Here is a 22,044-nt window from a genome sequence, read left to right as displayed (position 1 = left end):
CACATGATTCAGAAAAAATATTTCTTGGGCCATAAAGAATGTTATATTAAGAAGGGAAACTTACTTTGTTTTTACTGACCCAATGAATGTTAGTGTCTATTGACGCTGACATGAAAATAGCTTAGCGTCCGTCACTGTCTAGCGGCAAAGCTCCGAAGTTTTCTTTCAACAGTCACCACCAGTCTCGATATCTGGCTGGAGTATCTGGTCTTGTAGTTGTCGCGAATCCACGCGAATGTGTAGTTGCTATTGCTTTTCGCGACTGCATTTTGTTAACGTGATCTGCTCTCTGCTTCGCCGAGACTTTCTTTCAGCCGATAGTTGATAGTTGTTTTCGTTCTGCGACGAATTTTTCAGTAATAATCGGTTCTTCGCGCGTTAATTCTGTTCGTGAACTTAACGTCGTGCGATCGTGCGGAGTAAAATGGCCGCCGCCGCGGCTGCTGCACTGCTCGACGAGCTCATGGGCAGAAACAGGAACGTCCTGCCCAACGAAAAGCCCAAAGAACTCAACTGGGAAGATCCTGAGGTAAGCTCATGTCAATGCTGAATGCTTCACGTAAAGCACTCCACGTTTTTTGCGGCTATCTCGATTCTCATTTAGAGAACTTTTATTTTTTTATTAATTATTTTCCTTGACAACGACACTGTTGATACTCCAAAAGTCTTCCAAGATCCTAAAATGCGAACAATAAAAATTGCACGATCCTACGTATAAGTATTTATTTAATAGTTTAATTAATAATTTTAATGTTAAAAGATTTTAGAAAGTCAAATAATTTGATCCATTGAATTTGTTTGTCGGTAATCGATTTGAGGCGACAAATACTTAAGAAGACTTTTTTTTTTATTCTGAAAGTTATTAGTATTAATTTTTGTAAAGAGCGATGGCAAAAAGACCTGTTTTTTTTAATGTTAAATATTTTTTTTTTTTAATGTTTAATAATTTTTTAATTTTTTAATTTAATAATTTTTTAAATTTTATTACATTAATTATGGGTTTGCTTCTGTTTTAGTTTTGCAAGTTGTATCTGGTGAAATTCTGCCCCCATGACTTGTTCGTTAATACAAGAGCAGATTTAGGTGCATGCCCCAAAGTACATGACGACGAGGCAAGAGAACTGTTTGAAAAGGCACCACATTCATATCGCAAACAGCAATATGAAGATGAGTTTATCAGGTATTGTCAAAGTATGTTAAATGAAGTGGAAAGAAAAATCATAAAGGGAAAGCAGCGGTTGGCACTAATTGGGAGAACAGAAGCTGTAAGTTTTATTGAAAGATTAGATTACAAACATGAAATTATAATTTCACACTTTTTGCTTCTAGCCAACGTTGACTCCAGCTCAAACTCAAAGAAATGAAGAACAGATTGCTCTACTAACAGAGAAGATAAATAAGTTGGTGGAAGAGGCTGAGCAAAGTGGAATACAAGGCAATGTTGAGCAAGCACAGGGCCTAATGCGTCTTTGCGATCAACTGAAAGAAGAGCGCGAAACTCTAAGGAAGTCCAATGACAACAGTCATTACAATCAAGTAAGCATTAAATAATTTCAAATTTATATAAATTATTATTTATAACTATTTTACACAATTTTACACAAGTAATTAATTCTAAATTACTTGTGATTCACTACTTACACTAATTCTACAACATTTATTTGTAGACTGCTGAACTAGCAGCTGCACAAGAGAAACAAATGGAAGTATGCGACGTGTGCGGCGCATTTCTTATCGTAGGGGATGCTCAGCAACGAATTGACGATCATTTAATGGGAAAACAACATGTTGGTTATGCTAGATTAAAGAGTGCTCTTCAAGAAATTATGGTAAAAATACAATTTTTTACACTAAATATATTTTTTTAATCAAAAGCTAAGTTAAAAATTTGATTTACAGAATAAACGTGAAAAAGCGCGCGATGAAAAAGAACAAAAAAGAGAGGAGGAACGGAAGCAAAGAGCACGAGCAAACGAGGAGCTCGACAGACGGCGGAGAGACGGCGATAGAGATAGAGATCGCGATAGAGACAGGGATAAGCGTCGTAGGCGAATAGATGATGACAAGACCCGTCATGAGTCGGGCGGTCATAGGTAAAAATCTCTTTTCACATTGTGACAACACATCTTTAAAAAATATATTCTAAAACATTGATTTAAAATAGTAAAATATTAAAATAAAATATTAATAAAGAATTTTATATATTTGATATAAAAATAATTTTCTATAATAAAAAATTTTTGTTAATATTATTTGTTATATATTTACATTTGACAAAAATATAACTATTCCAAGAGAATTAATTAAGATATTCAGATAACAACGTCGTTACTCGTTACAGAAATTTTGGACATAGAAGTAGAAGTAGATCACGAGACAAACACCATCGGGATGAAGATAACCACAGCCGACGTCACGGTCGAGATAAGGGTGAGCGATAACGTTAATCTTTTAATATGCTATCGCTGACAATTACAGGTTTTATATCGGATATATTTGTGTTCTCGGGAGATTAAATAACGATATTCATTGCAGGAAATCGCGATCATCGAAGTTCTAGCCATCATAACCGTCGCCGTCACCGCTCGCGAAGTCGAAGTCACAAGTAACTTCTCTTGATTGGTTAGTGAGTGAGAAGTAAGCCAGGTATGCACTAAACAATATAACCATATTCGTCTCAATTACTGTACAGGTACTCTTTCAATCCAGGTGAGTTGCCATTCCGATGCACATAATACATATACATGATAATATAATCTGTGATGTTTGAAGCGCCGCGTAAGTCACACAAGTTTGTTTCACTCTCTCTAAAACAGTCTCTCTCCGCCTCTCTTTACTTGATCTTCCAGAATAGACATGAATGAACGGCTCTTATAAGACATAAGAATTGAGATTATATTCTTTTATTTTTTTTTTTTAGCATTAAAGTTTTTTACTGGCACAAACAAATGTGTAAAATTGAGTGATAGTAAAAACCACAAATTGTAATAGCTGTGTGTATTAATTTATATACTTATAACATAGAATTGTAAATATTAATCATAAATTATTTTAATATAACAGTGATCGAATTAATATGCTGTTGTAGAGTCTTTTAATCGAAAAAATATAATTTACATTTATTTCCTTAGTTGAATTTCTGTTTCTGGAAAAATTAGGAAAATGTATGAAATCTGAAATTTTTTTTTATACTATAAATTTAATTTTTTTAAGTATTTTATTAAAACAGACAATATAAAATTGTATTTTTTTGGAAAAAGCGTTACATTGTTTTAGGAAATAAATTAGATTTTTTAAATATTTAGACTTATTATGCAAAGATTTAACATTTTATTTGTGGAAATTAAATTTATTTTTTACACAACGACATTCCACGCATTTTCGATTTATCTGCGAAGCAAGCTGGGAGAAGGTATACCTATACTTGCTTTCATCGTTAATAACTTTGTATACGAGCAGCAAGAGAGCAAAAGTCCAAGAATTCGTTTTTTTCCAGGAGAAGCCCGCAAAGATCTATGGAATTGTGGATATGCACTTTCAAGACGAATTAAATGAATTAATAAATGCAATTAAAAACTCATCTAATATAACAAATTCATACTGTTTATTTAAAAATAAAACGAATTGCTTCTATAAAAATACAGCGTTTTTCTCTTTTCTCTGTACTTAGTATTACCGCGTTTTGTTTATTTTAAACAACGATTTCAAAGCTTATTCTCTTCGTATTTCTTATTACATAATATAAGAATAAAAAAAAAACTCCAGTAAAAGCTAATAACTTTGGACTTAGTCCCTTTTGCTTCTCGGGTACAAGGGCGTCTCCGTAAATTAGTTAATGTAATTTTGTATGAGTGTTATGAAAAGAGAGACAGAGAAAGAGAGAGAGAGAAAGAATAAGAAATTTAGTGGTTTAGTGTGGAGGGTACACAGCTCTCAGTGCCCGCTTCATAGAGCTTCGTCCACGACTTCAAATGCACGAGTGCACAACTGCAAGTGCGCCCTGCAAACGTGTGACTGTGACTATACGAACCTCTAGCTTCTGCCACGCAATTAACGAGGTATTTATACCGGAATGATAATATCAACATATGTCCTTCTGCCAGGAAAATTATTCGTTTGTTCTCATGCCTAGTTGGGTCGTAGATTAGCTAAGGATCTGATGATCTTTGAGGTACAAAGTTAGTCATTTAGGGATCTTTAAATCGCCGGTATATAGGGGTCCATATATTTCTATATATGGATGTACATATATGAGACTGACATTAATTGATTTTATAGCGAAAGAAATGCTTAAGCGAAAATTATTTTGCTATTTTTTGGCAAAGTCATCAGAGAAAATATATAAGTAATTACAAAAGAATTTGTCTAATATCGATCTAACAAGAGACTAGTGTTCATTTCAGAAACCAAAGTTAAAAGACATAATATTTAATTATTTATATATTTTATGAATGGCATAAGTCGTCTTCTCGGACTGAATGGAAGTTAAATCAACTTTATTCCTGGTGAGATTTAGTTCGTAATCCCCTCATGAAAACCTCGTGCGCTTGTTAAACAAACACACAGTCGACAGAGGGACAAGATTTTACCAATGTTACATAAGATTATTATTAAGCGACGCTTGGTTATTACTTTGTATTGCCGATAACACTTTTTCTAAAATTTGGATTATCTATTTTCAGAAAGAAGAGAAGAGCAAAGAGGAAGAATACGAGAACTCGTCCAAAACATCGTTTAACATATTGTTAAGGTAAAAATTTTGTATAATCTTAACAATAAGGAAAAAAAATGAAAGAAAATGATAATGAGTAGACGAAGAAAATATTTGCGTATATATTGGCAAGATCATGATTACGTCAGAATCGATATAACTTGTGTTCCGAGCAATTGTTATTTTAGGCCATCTATACACAAACCGAATGATCAGCAAGATAAATTGTATGATTACAATTTGTATTTGCTGTCCCGCGTTATATTAATAGTACACGTAAGATTGTTATTTGAAATTAATAAACGATACTACATATTTCACCATTTACCTTTCTTTTTATTTTGTTTACTATTTGTGCGCGAAAGTAAAATAATTGTTTTAAGTATTTACTTTGAGAACAAATTTAACTCTAATCTATACATTAATCTATTACTACAATTATGGTATTGAAATATAGAACTATTTGGATTAATGAACAATTAAACGAATGAAATATGAAATTAAAAATTTATAAATAACATACAAATACACATTCATAATCTTATAAAAATATATAATTTATTAAATAAATATATGAGCTTAAGAATAAACAGTCTATGCTAATACTGTATCACAATTTTTTGATATAAAATATTTCGTGTAATAAGAGCGTGCTTACTTCAAACCTATTTGCCTCGTAACCTGAATAACACAAAATTATTTACTTAATTAATTTCATGATTAATTTTTATTTAGAGCAATATATGTTTATGTAATAAATATTAATTGAACTATTTTTGCAAAATTTAAAATTTTAACATTTTCCTGTGTCAAATTTTTACTTAATGAATCGATCGAATTACCTGTTCATACACGGTCCAAGCCATGGTAGTCATCAAAGTCCGTCTAAGCATTCTAGGAACAATACCTTTGAAATATCCTAGAACACCGTATTTTTTATAAACGAAGAACGTCACTTGATAGATAGAGTTGAATTCGTTTGGATATAATTGCATTTTTGTCTTGATAACATCCGGTGGCTGCGTCACTATCGATGCCAAAACTCCAGCTAGAATTCCACAGCCAAAGTGAATAGATCCCGAAGAGTTCTTTGTCGCTCCTGAAAACAAAAATTTGTATTATTTTAATCAGACCTTTTACTTAAAAAATTTTAAATATCGACAAATAATAATATTAAGTCACAATATTTTATGATTTTTATACAAAAACACTTTTATAATGTATGTTCGTTATTGATTAATTTAATAATGCTGTTATTCAACAATATAATAGATTTAAATATATAATTAAAATAGCTATAAGAAGTACCAGTACTGGCAGCGGCATTCTTCAATTGAGTGTAAAACATGAGGTATAAACCACTGTAAGGTGCATCTCGTAAAAGAGTGGGCACTAGTCCACTCGATAAACCTCTTATTCCCTCCTGCTTGTAAATCAATCTAAGAGCTTCGTTGATACTGTTGTACTTATAAACGCCACTCTGCAAAAAAAAGAAAAAAAAATAGAAATATATTTATATAATTATAATCTATTCCAATTTTATTTTAAAAAGATTAAACGTACCTCGAATCGCGTCTTCACGACAGTAATAGGAATTAACAACGCACCGGACATCGACCGCGCAGTAATGCCCAAGCAAATAGCTTGTATAGCCGTCAAAGGTTCTTCTAGATTGAAAGCATGTTTCAGCCAATGTAACGACGAAAAATATAAACCGACGCCAGGAATCACTCGTGTTATCGACTACAAATAAATATCTATTATGTCGTAATATCAATGTAAAACAATATTGAAACTGTATTAATTTTCAGAATATCTTACTGGTGTCATGCCCTTCCAGAGCCCGAAAATATTCTCCTTTTGAACAATGTATGCCACTGTATCAAGCATTCCATGTTTTGATGTTCTATTAAGAAATCAAACATTTAATTTCTTAATTCTTTATCAAGCTTAAATTTAAATTATCTAAATTAGAAATTATGAGTGAGAAAAAAATGTACATAAATATATTTATTCTGATATATTTAAAACAAAAGAAAAAGCGCCCTACATTTTTTTTTTTTAAGCGATAAACTTACCCAACAGGGCCATTGACTCTACTCTGAAGTCTGGTCTTCACCAAGTCCAACGGCTGAAAAAGAATCGTAGAAAATGTTCCAGAAAATGATCCTGCCAAGAAAGACTTCAAAATTGGGTACTGCAAACATAAAGGAAAAAGTTGATTAGAAAATACGCATCTTAATTTAATACAATATCTATTTTAAATATTAAGTTTGTTTCGTATAGATTCTTCGATTTCCTTCGAGAAAGCAAGTCAGAAATTCTTCTAGAATGCACGAACTGAACCATTGGATCTCGGGGCGAAGCTCAATTATTGAACGATTGCAGATAATTATATCTCTCGTCGCGCGAGTTTATGCTCACGTGCAGCAAAAGATCTCGGCCGAGTGTATGATACCAATAGTTATCGTCATAAGGCGACTCGCGGGTTATCGAGTGGCAAACAGCTCCTTCTTTTTTTAAAGAGTTGATATACTTAATTGCGCACACGAGTTTCTCTAACAAAGCGACCATTGCGCGATTTTTATATTAATAGTTAACGACGTCTTGCATCGCAGGGGATCCACTTGTTTTATACTTTTTGCCGATAAGCGAAAGCGAAAACAGTATTTCGTCAAATCGACGAGCTCCTTTTTACGTAAATTTGTTATCATTGACAAATATCGGTCGACATAGTTTATTAATAAAACGTGTTTGACGATTTATCGACCGCCTTATTTTTTTTTTTGTCAATTTCGTCTTCGTGGGAGACCTATGGTCGTGACGACAAATATTTCACAATGCAAAGCATAATAAGATAGCCGATTAACAAAAACGTGGTTTCCAAGCTTTCTTATTTGTTAATAATTTTTAATAACATTTAATTTAATTTTTTCTTTATTTATAACATTTACTAAACTTTGATTTTTAATAAAATTAGATTTTTTCGAAATAATTTTAAATTTATTAAGTAGAATAAATTTTTTCAATATTTTTTATGACTTACGTTTGAAATAAACTCTCAAAAATTTTTTTTACATTCTCTATGCTATGTAGAATATTTAATACAGATAATTTAAAATTAATATATATATATATATATATATTAATTAATTTTTTTTAATTAATCATTATTTAATATACTTACAGTTCCAAGAGCTTCCATGCTAGTAACTCGAAGAACTTTATTCACTGCCTCAGTTCAAATATTCGTTATAATGATAAATTTCACGATACAAAAAAACTTTAATATTATTTTCAAAGATTAAATAATCAAGATTAAAATTGGAAAATTAAACTTCCAAAAAGTGTTCTGTTGTGTATTATATTAATTGATTCCGACCATTTAACTTCAAATAAATTTTCCTACTTTCGAACAATTTAACGATGCGATTTGTTGGAAAAATAGAAAAATTGCTTCCTATCGGTAAGGCCGTCTGTAATGCCGTCTGTAACGCTGGCGCGATACTAAATCACGTAAAACGTGCATCGGCTCTACTTACATTCCCGTTTATCTTCGGTTCGCCACTGTCGAGGTCAATAGAGTGACCCTGCATATCGGGGCATGCTCGTGCGAGGAAAAGTTTATGGGCTTATCGGCCGACGAAACGTGATTTAAACGTGACTTCATTCGGAAACGTGAGATTTATTGCTATCAGGTCACCTCTCGTCTAACAACCTTTCTTGCTTTTCCGCACAGTGATAAAAGTCCAAGTCACTTCTTATGGAATCCTCACAGTGTTTATAAAGAAACTTGAGGTGAATAAGTTGTCAGATGTATTTCCTTTTCATTTGTCTTGCATCTGTAAATTGTAAAATCAATTAATTGTTTTGTTTAATTTATCAGACAATTTAGACGTTGAGAAAAAAGCATATATTCCAAAAATTGAAATAATTTTTAAAAGATCAATGTCTTTTAAATCTTTTGGGCAATAAATTTATGAATTTTTTTTTGTCAAGTTTGTGAAAAGAATAATAAAACAGAGCATGTAATATCTTCAAACTGTAGAAAAAGATAATGAAGCTGATAAAATGATACTAAAATAACAGATAAGAGCATCAAGAACCAACACTTTCAAGTCAGACTACTTGAAAAATTCCAATAATTATAAAAGAAAGAATTTATATTGCTTATTAATACATTAAGAATACAATGAGACAACAAACTATTAAATATTAGTTCAAAGAAAACAAAAATTGATATAGATTAGTCAGAAAAGACTAAAAACTATCTCTTATAAGAAATATCTGTGAAGACTTGTATCTTAATGAATTAACCTGCATCATGCTTTGTTGTACTTGACATGAAATTGATACAGTAAAGTATAATTGAAGAGAAATGTGATGAGAAACACACAAAAACTGCTGAGAAATATGAATTCAATTACAGATAGACAAATGTGAAGAGTTTTGTCTTTTTAACTAGTATATATCTCATAATTCTGAACTTTGAAAAATAAATAATCAAACTATTTAAATAGCTATTAATTTCTGATGTCATAAGGCAAACGTACGTGTGTGAAAAGTAAATTTCTAGCCGATTCTATTTCCCAGGTTCGTCAGGATGTTTTCAGAGAATCTTTCAGCCAGTGACCGATAAGTCGATCATAATTAGTTGCTCGCTGACGAGATATTCCATCTGCGCGTAAGAACGATGAGGCACCAGACTTACAGGGTCGTGAAAGGTCGACACAAATGTCGGGAAGTCGCAGCCAACTGATACGCGGTTATCGTGAGACGATCGCGATATAGCGATTTCACGCATTTCCGCTTGGCCCAGACAGTCGCTGACGTAAGTAGCCCGTTTGTCCTGGACATTGGGCCGCTTATTGCTGCGTGAATAAAAATCCCACAAGTGCCTAGCTGTCGCAACTTCCTCGTGTGAATTTTCACTCGAGTCCACATGGCCACAGTCACCCTTTTACCACCTTTTATTCTCAAAACGCGTCTCTTGTCGCGTATGTTGCATCAGGTACGTGAAACGTGAATGAACATAAATTCGCTGCCGTGCGCAACAGACATCAAACATATAATCAAGTAGCCGCTTTACCTCGATCTATTTCGTTGGATTTGATTCCTGGGATTGATGGACCGAGTCTACGTCGTTTACGAGGTTCACGAGAGGAGAAAAACGACGTTGAACGATGTTTCAGTTTACCAAATCCTGGTTTACGAATAATCGGACGCTGTTAAGACAGCACGATCGAAACTCCGTAAAGTTTGCAGGAGATGGTAGCAGTGGTCGCAGATTTTAGACGGGCAACATACGCACACTAGGCACAATGCCGTGTCCGTATGTGCCCGTAGCGCCTGCTAATGCCTCGGACGCAGAGAGCCCAACTCGGAATCGCGGCTTCCTCGCGACAGATACAGAGGCTCGTCCGTGTGAAGCCAGCGTTTCGGCTGCCGTCGGATAGAAGAACAGGCCAGACCTATACACTTTCTGTCCTGTTCTTTCGTGGCGTCGCCGGCAGATATCTCAGATCCGCTTCTCGGTAACATCGCGGAGTCTTAAATAATTTTAAATAGTACGAAATCCGAGTCACCGAATTGTGTACGGTCCAACATTTTTAAAGTATAATGTAATATAAGTTTTTAATGTACAATGCAACAAAAATTTTCCGTCCCACTTAAACAGACTGCGGACTGTCGGTTGTATATACTTTTCACATTTTCTGCAAGTACAACCGGTGTGGTTAAAAATTTTTGATGCATCCTACACATCATTTCTCCTAAAGCAATATAATATTATTGTAAATAAATATATGTAATATATGTATACAGGCGCGCGCCTGTATTTTAATTCAAGGAAATAAGACAGCTGTCTTATTTAATTCATTAAATAATAAAATTGTAAAAAAAAGCATCATTTCTCTGAAAGTAATATATATTAAAGTATATGCATATAAAAATATATAAGTATACATAAAACATATGTAATATAAGAATTAAAATAAAAAGAAATAAAGACAATTAAATAAAGAATTTGTAAAAAAAGCATTATTTCTCTGAAAGTAATATATATTAAAGCATATGCATATAAAAATATATAAGTATACATAAAACATATGTAATATAACAATTAAAATAAAAAGAAATACAGACAATTAAATAAGAAATTTCTAAAAAAAAAAAAAAAAAAGCATGCGACTCACGAATCTGCATGAGCTTCAGCGGAGTTGTTGCCGGTGACTGTAATATAAATAGGAAAATATTAATTCAGACATGTTAGTTTCTTTTTAATAAAGATTTTGATTTAAAAATTAATGCTTACCTTAAAGTTGCTCCGCCGATGCAGGATACCCCCCGGGCCTGCTCCTCCTCTCAGATGGGAGGTCGTCGTCGTCGTCGAGTCATCTTTTCGCGCACTGGAAACTCTCGCGAAATACTGTCATTAACCCCTAACGCTATCACTTATAATTTTAATTATCACTCGTTAGTTTACATTATCACTCACAGTTTAAATTATTATTAAAACACGGCACCCCGTATTATAAACAAAAACGCGAAACTGTACACTCACACTCACTCACATAATATTCACCGCGCACTTCATAACACTATGACTCATATTCACCGCGCACTTTATTACACTATCACTCATACCTAGTTTAAATTATTATAAAACAAGAAAAAATTGTTTGAATAGGAATTTAAAACTACTAAAATACGCGTCGCACAATCCGGCGTAACGCGAATCTCTCAAGCAGCAGATGCCAATTTCCCGAATTGCGTGCAGTAGCGCACGCACTATCAGTCACGTCTAACGAAACAGAAAACGACACTCCGCGAGGGACCGACGAATACTCCGGGCTGTACGACGATCAATTAAAAAATAAATTGAAACGCGAATTACTATATCCCGAAAGCGCGAAACAATATTCCGATCACGAAAAAGCATCCTTGTTTTATAATAAAATAACGTTCTCCGCGCACTAGATCACTCGCGGGATATTCACGACACTTCCGTTAAATCTTTAAACACGACCCTGAGACGTAAGCGCGGTCTAACTGTCACTTTAATCCTTCGGTCGGTGTAACGAACGACACAAAACTTGCACGAAGCACCGGTATAAAACGCGCCGCGATATAAAATATTCCTACCGCGGTAGACACTCGCGGGATAGTCCACGACACTTCCTATTAACCTTGAATCCCGACACAAGAATCTAACTGTCACTTCAAGCGAGGTCCACGTCACCTTGTTGCGCGGTCAAAAGTCGTCGGTAGAATGACCGCGAAAACTTCCCCCAACCCCTTCAATGTTTTCCCTACTATCGCGCGGGATATTCGTTCCCCCTTGTGTTACCCACCGGGGTATTCACTATCCCGCTTTTTATTTTTACCGTTATTCAAAACACGCAACCACCTTTTTCGTTAAATTTTTGAATTTGACTTGAGTAATCGATAGCTCAATAATAATCGAATAAAACAGAATATTAATCATAATTTCACTATCCCGCGTTTTATTTTTACCGCGCTTTAGAACGCGTTATCGCCTTTCTCGTTAAATTTTTGATTTTGATTCAAGAAATCGATAGCTCAATAAGACATCGAACGGAACAGAATATTAATCGTAATTTTTCTGTTTCAGATAATACTCTAGCATTGAAGGACCGACCCGACATTCCGCAGACATCCTGAGAAGAGGAGGAGAACCAGGAAGGGTATCAGGCATCGGCGGAGCAACTTTTTGGTGAGAATTAATTCTTTTTTATACAATCTTTATTAAAATTAAGCTTTATCTTTACATTAATTTAAATGCTAACATATCTACATTAATATGTTTTATTTTATGTTACAGTCACCGGCAGAACTTTAGAACTCTGCTGAAACACATACAGATTGGTAAGACATGATTTTTTTTCCGTAGTTTGTAATTGCGGTTTTTAAAAAAATAGCGCGCGCATGGTTTCTTCTAGTAAATTATAAAATCATTACAAAATCTTTTTATTTTACTGTTAAGTTTATATTTCTGCTCTCATCTTATAACTCGGTGATGTTAGTGTGAAGCGAATCTGTGATAACTGCCGGCGACGCCGCGAAAGAGTAGGACAGACAGTGTATAGTTCCGGCCTTCTTTTCTATCCGACGGCAGCCGAAACGCTGGCTTCACACGGACGAGTCTCTATATCTGTACGCGTGGAAGCCGCGATTCCGAGTTCGACTCTCTGCGTCCGAGGCAGACGCTACGGGCACACACGGACACGGCATTGTGCCTAGTGTGCGTATGTTGCCCGTCTAAAATCTGCGACCACTGGATGGTAGTAGCGTCAGCACCGTCGAAGCATCGAACTACGCGAAGCACTTCGGAGCGTCTCCGAGACGCCTCAGTCACAAATGTCCGAATTCACAAATGGCCGGTGACGCGGGGAAAACTGTGTTTGTATCGCCGCTCGGGAACAATTTTCTCGTTCACGCAACGTCGAGATGATACGCGGCTGCGGCCGCGATCTTTCCTCGAACGAGAATACGTGAAATTTGCGAATAGAACGAGTTCTGCGCCATGAAGTACGCGTGGCCCTTTGTCGCCTGCCTCTTCTGCTGCGGCATTTTTTCCTGCGATGGTAGGTGGCATCCGTCGTTCTTCAATCTTTTCTAAAATGGATATTCTTCCTTTCAGACGCGGGCTTTTCTTCGTTCTCTTTTTCTCAAACTTTTTTCCTCCGTTTTCTTCTTCTTAAATTGCATCTTTCATTTTCTACCGAGCAGTATCGTCAGACAAATATGAGCGTAGTTGATGTTTGTTTTGTCTATATGCTAAATGTTTGTGTAAGTATTGTACGCGCGTTGTATCGCGCTTTATCTCTACGTTTCTTCTCTTTTTGTGGCATTATCTGTATTTTTAGTTTTAATATTTCTCGATCAATTAGTCGTATTTAAAAAAAAAAATTATTTTGTAATAAAATTAATGTTATTTTTTGGTTTTTAGGCTCGCCTCTTCTTCTTTTTGCCACTCACAAGGATATCAGGGTGGCTAATATATCTCGCAACAATAAGGTTAACGTCATCATCAAAGATTTGTCGGAAGGTGCATCGCTCGATTTCTTTTACAAGCGTGGCCTGATTTGCTGGTCTGACAGTGGTCTGGAGATGATACAATGTATACGCTATAACGGCACGCACACTGGTGAGAGAACGACGGTGGTAAATTCTAGTTTGATATCCCCGGACGGTCTCGCTTGTGACTGGTTTACGGATAAGTTGTACTGGACGGATGGTGAGAAAAATCGAATTGAGGTAACCAGCATTGATGGCCGTAATAGAAAGGTGCTCTTCTGGACGGAAATCTATCAGCCGCGTGCAATTGCCCTGGCGCCAATGGAAGGATATCTCTTTTGGACTGATTGGGGCGATGTGCCTAAAATTGAACGCGCTTCAATGGACGGTAATCAGAGTACACGCGAGATTATCGTCTCGGACGATATATTCTGGCCAAATGGCCTGACAATTGATTACGAAAACAAGCTGATTTATTGGGCGGACGGTAGATTGTGGTTCATCGCCGTGATGGATTACAATGGCCGTAATAGACGAAAAATAGTCACCCGTAACTTGGATTACCCGTTCGCTATAACATTTTTTGACAATCGTCTTTACTGGACCGACTGGAAGACTTGGTGTATCCACTCGTACGATCTGAATCAACCGCAGTCACACCCACGCGAACTATTTCACGGCGAATATATACCTGGTACTATAATGATTTTGTAATGATATTAATTTGAACAAATATATTAAAAATGTTTTGTTACAGTTGTCGAGAAGCTTAAGATCACGCTAATTTTGTTAAATCTAAATTTAATTCTTTATATAAAGAATATATTTTTTTATATGATTATATTTTATATTGATTCTATGTCTTTATTAATTTTTTTTTTTTATCTATATATTGTTTTTGTTTATGCAATATTTAAGTACAGTCTTTTCGCCAGGAGATATTGAAGTTTGGGACGCAAAAAGACAACCCAGTGGCGATAACCCTTGCAAACGAAACAATGGCAATTGTTCTCATTTGTGTCTCTTGAGTTCGATGGAACCTGGTTATAGCTGCGCTTGTCCTACGGGCGTCAAGCTGATTGATAAATATACTTGCGCTAAGAGACCAGAACAGCTGTTACTGATTGTCCAGCGATCCGAAATCTGTCGGATATCTTTGGATTCGCCCGACTATACAAATTTCGTGTTACCGCTTGCCAATGTTAAACATGCAATCGCAATTGATTTCGATCCAGTAGACGAGTTGCTGTATTGGACTGATGAACAAACATGTTCAATCAGACGAGCTTCTCTCGATGGGTTAAACCAGGAGAATGTAATTTCGTCGGAGGTATGCAGACGTACTTTTTTTAATATTTGACAATTTTTACTCGAAGCATTTTTGTTTTAAAATAATATCGTGCATTACACGAGTCTTGCAATTTTACTCATTATTATATTGTTGTCTTATGTTTAATTTTTTATCTTTTAATTTTTATAGGTAACAAATCCAGACGGTATTGCAATTGATTGGATCGCTCGCAATCTTTATTGGACCGATACCGGGACCGATAGGATTGAAGTAGCGCGACTAAATGGAAAATACCGGCGAGTGTTAATAAACGATGATTTGTTTGAGCCGCGAGCGATCGCAGTCGCACCTGAACACGGCTGGATGTTCTGGACTGATTGGAGCGAGAAGCGGCCGAAAATCGAACGCAGTAATCTTGATGGTAGCGAGCGCATGTTATTAGTTTCCAAGGATATCGTTTGGCCGAATGGCATCGCTTTGGATCTTGAGCGCAATAAGGTATATTGGTGTGATGCAAAGACTGATAAAATCGAAGTATCCAACATGGACGGAACCGATCGGCGTGAGGTCATCACCGACAATTTGCCGCATCTGTTCGGTCTCACCCTACTGGGTGATTATCTGTATTGGACCGATTGGCAGCGTCGCAGCATCGATCGGGCGCACAAACTCACTGGTGGCGAACGTGAAGCCATTATCGACCAGCTACCTAATGTGATGGGAATCAAGGCTATACATCTTGGTCGATTAAATACCAGCAATTCGCCGTGCGCTCGCGACAATGGTGGCTGCAGTCATCTCTGTTTTAACAAGCCTAACAACAGGTGCGTAGTACTGAAATTATGAAAATTTTTCGTCGACATTTGCCGATATTCATTATGAGATAGATTGAGGCTATTTTAGAACAAAGAGTCGTATTTTTTGCCGCGCGCTATGAAATAAATTAATCTAGAGAAAGATAAAATTAAAATAGAATTTGCATCACACTTTATTCACGAAATTTTGTACCATTCACGAAAAATTGTACTTACTAAAATAAAAATATATTCAGGTATGTCTGCGCCTGCCAGATGGGATACGAGTTGACCAAGGACAAGCGCACTTGCGTCGTGCCGGATGCTTTTTTATTGTACTCGAGAAAAGAAAACATTGGCCGAATCAGTATTGAGAATGTCAATAATGATAATATTATACCAGTCACTGGTATCAAAGACGTAAGGTTAGTATAGCTGTAATGTTGAATATTAGATTACCATAAAGAAAAAACATACGTGCATATTTATGTATAAATTATAAGTATTTATTGAAATTTCTCATTAAAATTGAAACAATGACATTTCTAGCGCTATAGATTTTGATTTGTCTGAGAATCGCATTTATTGGACGGATACTAAATTGAAAACTATCACACGTGCCTTCATAAATGGATCAGATATTGAAAAGGTAGTCGATCTCGGTGTGGAATCACCGGAAGGTATTGCATTCGATTGGATTGCACATAATCTTTACTGGAGTGATACCATTACACACAGAATAGAGATGATGAGAATAAAAGGGGGCAGTAGAAAGATACTTTTGTGGCAAAATCTGTTTGAACCTAAGAATGTTGCTGTAGATCCTTACAGAGGGTGAGTTTTGCATCTTTTTATTTAATTACATACAATTTAGAATTATTTTTTAAACTTTAATTAATAAATTAATTTAATTTTAATATAAAATATATTTTTAAAATAGAAATGTTTTATCTCGAGATTAATTTGTAATTGGTATAATCTTGCTTAATATTTTTATTTATTATTAGTCATTTATACTGGGCCGAATGGAGCAATACCGGCAGTATCGAAAGGGCATTACTAGATGGTACTGAACGCCAAGTGATAGTTTCACAAATCGGCCGAGCAAACGGTCTAACAATCGATTATATGGGGCGTAAATTATATTGGGCCGACATCTCCATACCTGCAATTGACTATTTTGATTTACTAACGCAACGGAAGGATGTTATAATTTCGCGTGACATAGTTTATCCGTTCAGTGTTACGCAGTATCGAGACTACATTTACTGGGCGGATTGGAACACAGGTGATGTTGAAAGATCGGATAAACTTACTGGAACAAATCGTACCAAGATTCATAATAATCTAGCATCGGTGACGGATTTGAAAGTATTTCATGCGTCGCGACAAGCCGGTTCGAATCCATGTGCAGTCGCAAATGGCAATTGCAGCCACCTTTGCATCGCTCTGCCTGGGTTAAACGGTGGTACGTCCGTCACTCACAGATGTGCGTGTCCCACGCATTACAATCTGGCGCGTGATAATCGGACCTGCTTAGCGCCACGGCATTTTATGATATATAGTCAACGCACTACAATTGCACGTTATTTACCTGATCAAACTAATGACTGTGCGGATGTAACATTGCGTGTACAAGGTTTGAAGAATATTCGTGCAATCGAATTCGATCCGATAACGCAGCATGTTTATTGGATTGATGGTCGCGCGACAATTCGTCGTGCTTTGGAGAACAGCACGCAGCAGCAACTCAGTGGGACGGTTGTAGTGTCCCTTGGAAACGGACATGCATTTGATCTTGCACTGGACTCACTCGGAAGATTGCTCTTTTGGACATGCTCGGCAAACGATGCTCTCAATGTCACGCGATTAGACAACGGTTCGGCTCTCGGCGTTGTCGTGAAAGGTGATGGCGAGAAGCCACGTCACATAGCGATCCATTCGCAACAGAGATTGCTTTTTTGGACGGATGTAGGCAAGAAGCGGATAGTACGCAGTAAAATGGATGGCAAAGAACGACATGTGGTCGCTGGCGATTTGCCAGAATTACCCACCGGCTTGACGGTAGATACCGTAACGTATGTCATCTACTGGGCGTATGGTAGGCACATTGAATGTTCAAATTTTGAGGGTGGCAATCGTAAGCTTTTGGCCACCACCACACAGGGTCCAGCACTACATTTAGCTGTTCTTTTTACTTATCTTTATTGGTACGATCGCGACGCACAGGTGAGTGATAATTTTTTTATTGCCAACTCTGAATCTGTCTTTGGTTATTAATTCTTAAACCGAGACTTTATTCAGTAGTAAAATTTGAAGTTAGAATAGTTTTAGAATATGTATACTTATTTTATATATTGCTTGATAGATGATTGAACGCATTAACAAAACATTTGATGGAACTATTAGACGAAGTACGCATATGACAACAGGACGCGTATTCACGGATCTCATTGCAGTCAATATGCTTGAAGACTCGCTTATGGAAACACACGTGTGCAGTCCATTTAATGATTACGGTGGCTGTTCGCATTTTTGCGTCGGTACTAATACTGTTGCCGATGAGACCGCTACAACATTGCCTCGTTGTTCATGTCCGAAGTCATTAGTTCTATCTGATGACGCTCGAACTTGTCGCGCGGCGCCTGTCTGTGGAAATGATCACTTCACATGCGCTGCTCCGAACGCAGCTGTGAGCAAGGATTGCATACCAGCTACATGGAAATGCGATGGCCAAACCGACTGTTCAGACGGTAGTGACGAGCTAGGATGTCCGACGTGCTCTCGCAATCAATTTAGATGTCAGAATCACTGTATCGGTAAACGCATTTCTTTTCATTTTTATTAATAATTAGAAATATTAATACATAAGTAATTATTACTGTTTGTTTCTGTGTAGAATTGGCTTGGGTATGCGACGGAACACCGCAATGTCCGGATGGTTCGGATGAAGCACAATGTTGCCAAGCCGGTCAATTTCAATGTGTCGGAAATGGTGTCTGCATCTCTGAATCATCATTGTGTGATGGTTGGGATGATTGTGCCGATGGCAGTGACGAATTACCGCCGGCTTGTGTTAGCCCGCACAATCCACATCGTCAGAACGCTGGACCTGGAATTAATGAATCTAGCAAGACAACCTATATTTTTATTATTCTGGCAGCATTATTCTTACTCGCAGCAGGTGTTTTAAGCTATTACTACTGCCGTAAAAGGTTATTATCATATTAATAAAATTCACATAATCTAAGAATAATTTTTTTTTTGGGGAATATTTATTATTTTGTAATGTATTCTTACATATAAAATTAACTTTTTATTTTTCTTTTTAAATTTAATAACTGTAAATAGACTTTAATGTAGGTAATATAAAAAAAATTAATTTTTTTTAATTAAAAATAAGCAAATATTTATTGTTACATTATTATATTATTAGGTTTGTCGGAAATGAGGGTCTGCCTGATATACTACATGATTCGGCGGGCGATCCATTATCGCCAAAACCTAGCTCAAACAGTCGGATAGTGAAGCCAATGTTTGTTTCACAAAAAAACAGGAAAGATGGAGTAGGAAGTGGAGGCCTCAAGGTTGGAATGGAAGCCGTAAGGATGTCCATGTTGAATGGAAGTAGCCTTGGTTCTAGTTATGACCGCAGTCATATTACAGGTGCATTTTTAAAGAATACAATTAATATTTTTTACTCCATTTTTTAGATATATAAAGTTTATATATATTAACTATTTTTGTGTTATAATATTTTTTATAGCAGAACGTTTTTTAAATTTATGAAACCTTTTTAGAAAAAAAATACTGAATTTATTATTAATATTATCTGAAATTAATAACATCGATAGGTGCGTCAAGTTCTACTAGAGGAAGTTCCACGGGTGGATATCCTCAAGAAACTCTCAATCCGCCGCCAAGTCCAGCGACGATCGTCAGCTCGACTCGATGTTCGAGCAGCAATGCGTCGCGTTACAAGCCATATCGACATTATAGAAGTATCAATCAACCGCCACCACCAACTCCGTGTAGTACTGACGTCTGTGATGAGTCGGACAGCAATTATCCAGCTCGTTATAGGTATGAAAGCGAACCATTTCCACCGCCGCCCACTCCACGATCCGTCTATCATAGTGACGCAGCAATTAGTTGCCCACCATCCCCGAGTTCCAGATCGTCCACGTATTTTAGTCCTTTACCACCCCCACCTTCACCAGTGCCTTAAAAAAAAATCTGAGATAGAAATGCTCTGGTGCTTCTATTTTTGCATTTATCTTCAGTATTCTTTTTATCTCTGATACTTAAATCTCATTACTTATGTTCGATTAAATCAATTATTGCGCATAAAAACTTTAATAAAAGCGCTCGAAGATAAGTAATTGAGAATTCAAGTGGAGAACTCGATAGTTTTTACGGAATAATATTTAAAAATATATGATAAAAGTACATGGTTTTAAAGTTTTACTTTTGTCATATAGCGAATTCAAATGGATATACTAGTGCATATTATATATTAAAAATTGTTATATACTGGTTTATAGAAACATTTGTGTTTATAAGCAGTTGAGTTTAGTTACTCGATATGGGTCATCTTATTATTTAATAGATTGCATTAGAGCACTTTATTCATAAAGCACTTATTTATGTTTTCTATATATATATATATATTTTTATACCTAAATATATTAATGTCTGTATATACTATTTAGACTATATTCATACATACAATTTACTTTAATTTGCACCAGTGTATTAGTTGAATTTGCTGTTTAATCACTATTAGTATAATAACGAAGTTTTGTTGTAAATACTACTAGTATGTTTAATCTTAAATATAAATTTAAGATAAATAGTATCAATAGAACGTGTTACAGTGAAATGAGAAAGCATTTAAATTTCTGAATTTAAAATTACTTTTAATTTAACGATAATTATTTTTAGAACAAAACTTTTGTTACGGACTAAAAATAATGTTGTTAATTTGATTCTCTTTTAAACTTTAAATTTCGAAACGTAGAGCTTTCCAAAGAAATAATTTCGTAACATTATAGTAATAATTTATTAATTTAAGGTTGAAAACAGTCATAATTTAATTATAATATTGTATATATATAATTATATAAGATTATATATAATTGCATTATATATATATATGTATATAATTATATATATTTACATTATATATTATGTAATTAAATGGCCTTTATGCGTTGAACTGAAAAACAATAATGGGCAAAACTTTTAGACTGATAAAGAAATATTATTGTTCTTCACATAAGATTTACTGATATGCATATTAATAAGTTATTAATTCTTTTAGTGGAACATGTTTTCCCAAATTACATAAAAAATGAGCAAGTCGAGAAAGAGCTAAGTCTGCTAGAGAATAGCTATACTCTTTAAATAGGTGTATTTAGAGCTCTTAAGCTCTCCCCGTCCAAAGTTTAATAACGTTTATTATAACAATTATAATACATTTTTTTTTTAATTGTAGAATGTAAATTAAACTTTTTTATTGGATTATATTGAAAAAAAAAATAACGTGAATGGAGCTATATTTCTCGACGCGTTCTGTAACAGACTAGCGTAATACCGTTTGTGCCTGCTATGCATTTTCATAATATGCAATGTATAGAATGATAATTTTAATGTAGCAATGTAAATATTTAAGTGCAGTTTCTATAATATTGTACTAGATTATATTTGCAAACAAATGTACATAACTTAAGGAGATATTAGGAAAATTTTTATCTCGGCGACGTTAAGCTCTTTTTTTACTTCGCAAGTACTTTATAGGCATGCATTTATCTATATTAATTGCGATATCAAAGTATATCATATTATTATTAGCATCATCGTTAACAACACATGACATGTTATTCACATTTTAATCAATATGGCAGTTAACCAAAAACTGCGTCTCATATATATTTTATTGCCAAATTTATAACATTTTCCGTTTTTTTTTCTTTTTTTAATTTAATAAGGTGACAGTTTCACATAGGTATCGTATTTGTAATTCTTCTCACAAACATAGGTACGATAGAAAGAAAAAAAAACGATGTTTGCCTTTCTGCTAATTAAAATATTTTTATTTTATTAAGTATTACATTCCTGTTAAAATTTTATTCATTCTTTCGATCGTTATCGTTATCGTTATCTTTTACAAAATATATGGACAAGGATTTTACATATAATACTTATCT

The 22,044-nt window shown here is 35.1% G+C and overlaps 3 protein-coding genes across 10 annotated transcripts; 2 read left to right on the top strand and 1 right to left on the bottom strand.

Annotated features, from left to right (window-relative positions):
* The first annotated feature begins 181 nt into the window (after positions 1 to 181).
* Positions 182 to 5,034, top strand: LOC139108727 (luc7-like protein 3). Of its 5 annotated transcripts, none has more exons than XM_070667246.1 (8): positions 182 to 529; positions 1,017 to 1,265; positions 1,330 to 1,536; positions 1,668 to 1,829; positions 1,900 to 2,093; positions 2,342 to 2,430; positions 2,536 to 2,622; positions 4,683 to 5,034. In XM_070667246.1, the coding sequence occupies exons 1-7, from the start codon at positions 425 to 427 to the stop codon at positions 2,607 to 2,609; spliced, it is 1,080 nt and encodes a 359-aa protein (XP_070523347.1). In that variant the 5' UTR covers positions 182 to 424; the 3' UTR covers positions 2,610 to 2,622; positions 4,683 to 5,034. The 5 variants fall into 5 exon arrangements, with proteins under 5 accessions (XP_070523347.1, XP_070523343.1, XP_070523345.1 ...); XM_070667242.1 differs by having other exon boundaries at positions 2,536 to 2,646; positions 3,497 to 5,034; XM_070667244.1 differs by lacking the exon at positions 4,683 to 5,034 and adding an exon at positions 2,693 to 2,919.
* A 213-nt stretch (positions 5,035 to 5,247) lies between these two features.
* Positions 5,248 to 10,008, bottom strand: LOC139108728 (mitochondrial glycine transporter). 2 transcript variants are annotated; one of them, XM_070667247.1, is made up of 8 exons: positions 9,265 to 10,008; positions 8,254 to 8,553; positions 6,790 to 6,908; positions 6,533 to 6,617; positions 6,275 to 6,454; positions 6,020 to 6,191; positions 5,554 to 5,810; positions 5,248 to 5,392 (listed from the first exon to the last, which is right to left on the bottom strand). In XM_070667247.1, the coding sequence occupies exons 2-8, from the start codon at positions 8,305 to 8,307 to the stop codon at positions 5,366 to 5,368; spliced, it is 894 nt and encodes a 297-aa protein (XP_070523348.1). In that variant the 5' UTR covers positions 8,308 to 8,553; positions 9,265 to 10,008; the 3' UTR covers positions 5,248 to 5,365. The 2 variants fall into 2 exon arrangements, with proteins under 2 accessions (XP_070523348.1, XP_070523349.1); XM_070667248.1 differs by lacking the exons at positions 8,254 to 8,553; positions 9,265 to 10,008 and adding an exon at positions 7,899 to 8,230.
* Positions 10,009 to 13,010: 3,002 nt separating this feature from the next.
* Arr (low-density lipoprotein receptor-related protein 6) lies at positions 13,011 to 21,626 on the top strand. Of its 3 annotated transcripts, none has more exons than XM_070666862.1 (11): positions 13,011 to 13,317; positions 13,683 to 14,444; positions 14,689 to 15,080; positions 15,231 to 15,865; positions 16,093 to 16,260; positions 16,385 to 16,669; positions 16,843 to 18,064; positions 18,204 to 18,654; positions 18,735 to 19,050; positions 19,272 to 19,501; positions 19,690 to 21,626. In XM_070666862.1, exons 1-11 carry the CDS (start codon positions 13,257 to 13,259, stop codon positions 20,061 to 20,063), a joined length of 4,896 nt encoding a protein of 1,631 aa, XP_070522963.1. In that variant the 5' UTR covers positions 13,011 to 13,256; the 3' UTR covers positions 20,064 to 21,626. The 3 variants fall into 3 exon arrangements, with proteins under 3 accessions (XP_070522963.1, XP_070522962.1, XP_070522964.1); XM_070666861.1 differs by having other exon boundaries at positions 14,686 to 15,080; XM_070666863.1 differs by lacking the exon at positions 13,011 to 13,317 and adding an exon at positions 13,381 to 13,522 and having other exon boundaries at positions 14,686 to 15,080.
* Positions 21,627 to 22,044: the final 418 nt, after the last annotated feature.

The sequence above is a fragment of the Cardiocondyla obscurior genome, linkage group LG15 (assembly GCF_019399895.1).
Source record: "Cardiocondyla obscurior isolate alpha-2009 linkage group LG15, Cobs3.1, whole genome shotgun sequence".
Classification (NCBI taxonomy): Eukaryota; Metazoa; Arthropoda; class Insecta; order Hymenoptera; family Formicidae; genus Cardiocondyla; species Cardiocondyla obscurior.
Note: the sequence above shows the minus strand (reverse complement) of the source record. Positions and strands in the feature narration are given on the sequence as shown.